This window comes from Echinops telfairi, unplaced genomic scaffold (genome assembly GCF_000313985.2).
Source record: "Echinops telfairi isolate 266 unplaced genomic scaffold, ASM31398v2 ScPeMD7_7;HRSCAF=31, whole genome shotgun sequence".
Taxonomy (NCBI): domain Eukaryota; kingdom Metazoa; phylum Chordata; class Mammalia; order Afrosoricida; family Tenrecidae; genus Echinops; species Echinops telfairi.
In genome coordinates this window covers 28382049-28387190 of record NW_022103904.1, presented here as the reverse complement: position 1 = coordinate 28387190, position 5142 = coordinate 28382049, and the positions used below count along the sequence as shown (strand labels likewise).

Here is a 5142-nt window from a genome sequence, read left to right as displayed (position 1 = left end):
TGTACAGTATGAGCCAATCAGTGGCAGTAATGACAGAGCATGCGCTGTTACGCAAAAACCGCGATAGAGTGAAGCTGCGGAAGTCGAAGTGCCAAGTGGCGAGGGTTCACTGTACATAAATTCCAGAAATATACTGCCTGCTACATATGCAATATGAGATTTTCAGTAGAATAAAGTTGAAAGTATAAACGAATAAAGTTTAATGATGATGCTGTTGTTGTGAGTTGATTTTAATTCATAGTAACCCATGTGGCAGAGTAGACCACTCAAGAGGACTGTTTAGGCGGTTTTCTTTATAAGAGTGGACCTTGGATCCATTGGGTACTAGCCAACCTTTCTGTCAGTAGCCCAAGTGTTTAATCACTGTACCAGAGGTTCCTTTGTTTATTATCTTATTTAAACCAATATATTAAAAAATTCTTTCAAAAAATATCGAGACAATATCTTTATTTTGGGGTGCTATATTCAACATACAATGCATTTTACACTGGTAAAACACCTAAATCCTTATTACTTGGCTAAATGGAGGTAGTGATTAAAGCAACAAAACCAACAGGGGACAGGTTGAATCCACAAGCCCGTGTGGAATAAAGATGCGGCAGCAGTTTGCATGAGTAAAGATTTGGAAACCCTATCAGGCAGTTCTCTTCAGACTTACTGGGTTGCTATGAGTTGGTATCAACCCAAGGGGTAAAGAATTTGGTTTTGGTTAGTGGGCACCATATTGGATAAAAGGTCTCGGAAAGAACACAACAAAGCTTCATTAAGAAGGGCAGGAGAAGCTTGAACAAAACACAAAAGTACTAACGATACGGGAAAAGCTTAGCAATGTGGACCACACTTAAATCTGGAACTTCTCTACCAAGCAAGCCACAAAGTGGGAGAATACACCTGCAATAAATATAATAGAAAACACCCAGACCTTGAAGAGGGGGGGGAGGGGAAGGGAAAAGAATTTACTGTGATTTTTGTTGGATTTGCAAAATTTTCTATAAAAAGCATGTAGTCCCTTTAACTCCTTCCCTCCATATATATTTCCCCATTCAACTTACCAGTTCCACAAGACTGTTGTTAGTAAGGATGAGTTCTGTCAAACAGGGTAGAGACTGATCAAGTCCCTCACCTATACGGCTGAAATAAAAATAGAATGATTCTTTAATTAAAAGTGAAAATTATGTAAGTTAACATTGGCTCAATCTCTACTTCTAGGATTTTAGACTTCGGCCTTGAAAGGAACTTTAGAGGTTCTTCTTCAAACACCCTGAGAGGGGGTAATGAGGCATACAGAGGAAGCGCTGTTCAAGACTGGAAGGTTAATGACAGAATCGGTTGTCTTTATAACCCATGTCTCTTGAAAGCTACCTAAAGCTCTTTCTATTACCACACTGCCTAGTGAAACGCAGGAAAAGATACTCCTGACTAGAGAAAACTACTTAATATTTAATTGCATGACTTTTCTGTTTCCAGAGCTGAGAAATTAACCTGATTCTATATTCATAGTTCAGTTACAATATTTATATAAGTGAATGATTAATTTTTTAGAATACTGCCTATTTTAATAAACCAAAACCATACCACAAAATAATTCCTAAAGACATTATCTACAAACCTTCACGAACTTTTTATATTTTCTGGTAATATGAAAATGTAGTTAAATACAAACAGCAGAGGATAGTCTCACCATATTCTGTTGTTGTTCACCAATAATGTTTTCAGTCTTCTCAACAGAGGGAAACCATCTAGTTTCCTGATTTCATTGTCAGAAAAATCAATAGCATCAAACTGGTCTAAGGTAGCACCTAGATTTTCAATGACAGGAATTTTATAACCTGTAAAAGGAGAATGAAGAGAGGAATAAAGAACACATAGGTTTATCTTATTTTAAAATGCATCGTATGACAACAGCAATATTTCACAGCAATCTTTGATAAAGTGTATACCTAGCACTCACCACATCCCAAACCCATTACCACCGAGTCAATTATGAATCATAATAATCTTATGGGTTTCTGGGTCTGTAAATCTTATGGGTGTAGGCAGCCTCATCTTTCTCCTTCAGAGTGGCTTGAATTGTTGACCTTGTGGTTAACCTTAGATATGTCAAATGAAGTGTCAAACATTGTACTAGATATAAGATGTTAACAAGAAATTCACAGGTCATTGTGGTAAGAGTTGTATGAACCCCCAATAAAATGATTAAAAATAAAGAAGAAATCCACAGATCAGTTGCCATGAAGCTTATAACCTAGCAGTGGGCATGGAGATGATAGTGAGAACAAAGACATGGACTATAATGATACTTACTAATAAGATCACTAAGTACAACTTACAATATTAATAAGGTGCTTTACCTTGCTCAAGTGGAATAGATGGCTATTGTTTTTTAATATTTTACCCTACCATGTAGGTTATAAATTTTTCATCCATTAAAAACATAATGAAGAAATGGCAGCTCTATGATTTAATCATGGCCTACAGCTAATCAGATAGCATAACAGGGATCGACACTCTGAGCTATCAGTTGTCAATGTTCAATCTTTGTCATATACTGTTGACAATAACTTTCAACCTCTTTTTTATCAACACAGGCCAGACCCAGACCCTTAGAATTCATGTTATCATGGCTCCTATCCCTAACTGTAGGGATTGTGATGGGTTTGTAGTGGTATTACACTGTTGCTTTCATTTTCTTTTCTCAGCTGAGAGTCAAAGGCTTACACATAACGATAAATCAGTGTAACGATTCACTCAAATACTTACTGATTTGTCTAATACGGGCATAATTACTGTGTTAGGTGCTGGAAGAAATAAACTGAAACTTGGATTTAAGCACGCAATTCAGAGTTTTAAAAATTACATCACAGCAAGTATATTCTCAATAACAAAAACCAAAATAAAATAAATTTTTAGGAGAGCTAATATTGCATCAAAACAAGCATTCTCAACAATAGATGCACTTTAGAAATATACCAATGTACATAAGCACTGAACCAAGTCTTTTGTTTATGAAACGTCATTTTAACAAAATGCAAGCTCTGGGATTTCTCAAATGTCAGGAAGGAATATATAAGCAGAAAGCAGCAAATGCGATGCTCCTAAGAAGGTGTTCAGTGTGGGCAAATACCATGATCCCCAGAGAAGCTACTCTTCATTTTTCTAATGGCACTTCATGAAATGCTAAATTAGCTAACTGTATTTCCAGTTTCTTATCAAGTCGAACTAGGTGGGAAACATCGATAGGAATCGGAAGAGTTCTGTGAGCTTTCACCACTCACACCCTAGGATTTAGTGAAGAGCCCAGTGCTTGGTGATAGTGGTGCTTACAAAGAACCAGCAGCTTTTAAAAAATGTTTTGATAAAAAATTATATCTATATACAACGAACGCTAACCAGAGTATTAAGAGACTAGAAATAAGCACTTCTGTTTCTGGATTTCGTTTCCTTCCTCATAAAAGAAGAATGATTATGTGAATGTGATCGATTCTCACAACACTGTCTTAACGTTTTTACTACCAAGCAATCGCGCGCCCTGCAATAGGTTTACAACCATTACGTTTCTTTTCGCGGTCCACGAAGCGTCCAAACACGCCACGAAAACCCAATTCCGCACCACTGGTGAGTAGGAGCGGGCTTGGCTAACAGTGGGAACCGAGAACCCTAACCGGTGGTGTGTTAGGAACAACGCTAAGAATCCCTCTAGATTAGAAGCCACGCTCGGGCCGGCCTGTCCCAGCGCCTAGCCGAGCGCGGGCCAAGGATGGCTTCCCAGGCGCACGTGACGGGACGCCACCCTGAGGTCCCGCTGCGGTCCACCAGATTCCCGAACCCACCTCGAAGGTCCAGCTCCCTGTCCCTCACGGCGTTCGTGTACTGCGCCGCCTGCTCGATCAGCTCCGCCGTCAGCTTCACCATTCTGCCTCCGCCCGCTTCCCAGCGCCGCGCGGCCCGCGACTTCCCGCCGACACGAAGTCCCAGCGTGCCCCACGCCCAGCCGCCAGACAGCACCAATCGCTCCGGCGCATGCGCGCCGCGCCGCGCCGCGGTCGAAAACCGAAGCAATCGAGTCTGCACCTAGGCTCGTTCTTTCCGTAGCGCTCTGGCTGGTTGGTTGTGGGCTGCCTCGTGGGGTGAATCTGAAGAATGGAGAGCTCGCGATTCCAGACATGAGCTCGATGGTCATAAGTGGATGATACCACCCCATTTCTAATATTGTACCCCAGCCCCAAATCCAGCACCACCACAGTGACCCATGTCTTGGACCCCCTTCCCTGAATCCCATTGGTTCCCGTCCTTTCCTAGCAGCTACTCTCACATGTAGAGCTCATGCAACTTCTTTCTTGAAGTGACTGAATCTTCTACTTTTTTTTTTTTTTTTGCGAGGAAAGCAGACTTCAGAAAAACTTTGTGACTCAATGTCCAAAATAATGTTAAGGTTTTTGGTTCCCAAATGTCTTCAGTTTAAACACAAATCTCGTGCTTTTCTTTCAATCAACCTCCCTTTAGCTTAGCTACTTAAAGAAATCCGAAAGCAGGCTTTCTGCATGCCATCTCAGTAATGCATACATCACTGCCTGGAAGTGGTTATCAGGTCCTGTCAGGAGACACTAACAGACCTCACTCCATTTCCTGCACTTTCATCAAGCCTGAAATCCTGTGTGATAATTAGGCTTTGTGTCAACTGGACCTGGCCGGGAGTATCTTTGGTTTGGCATATAAACCCTCTCCTATAAGGTTCAGATCACAGTCTGATGCCCTTTTTGTGGTATAGCCTATTTTGGTTGTTAGGTAGGTTCCTGAGATTCGGTTTCAACTCATAGTGAATGTATGGACAACTCAATGAACCAGTTCCTGGTCCTGTGCCATCCTCAAAATGGTTGTGTTTTAGTCCATTGTGCAGTCGTTGGGTAAATTTAGAGGGCTTTGCTCTTTTTCGCTACCCCTCTACTAATCATGATGTTCATTATGAAAGATGGATCTCTCTCTTAATAAAGTGTCCAAAGTATGAAATGGAAGTCTCACCATCTTTGCTTTCAAGGAGCATTCTGGTTATACTTATACCAGGATGGATTGATTTATTCTTTTTTTAATATCTTTTAAAAAATCATTTTATTGGGGGCTCTTTTGACAGTTCATGGTATTTTC

General features: G+C 40.6%; 1 protein-coding gene across 1 annotated transcript in view; it reads right to left on the bottom strand.

The window, feature by feature from the left end:
* The window catches only part of SNRPA1 (small nuclear ribonucleoprotein polypeptide A'), a 19719-nt gene extending 15751 nt beyond the window's left edge, over window positions 1-3968 (bottom strand). The window contains exons 1-3 of the mRNA XM_004717457.3: window positions 3831-3968; window positions 1682-1829; window positions 1053-1131 (exon numbers count right to left, since the gene is read on the bottom strand). Coding sequence (XP_004717514.1) covers window positions 1053-1131; window positions 1682-1829; window positions 3831-3912 — 309 coding nt within the window. The 5' untranslated portion in view covers window positions 3913-3968. The remainder of the gene's footprint in view (window positions 1-1052; window positions 1132-1681; window positions 1830-3830) is intronic.
* Window positions 3969-5142: the final 1174 nt, after the last annotated feature.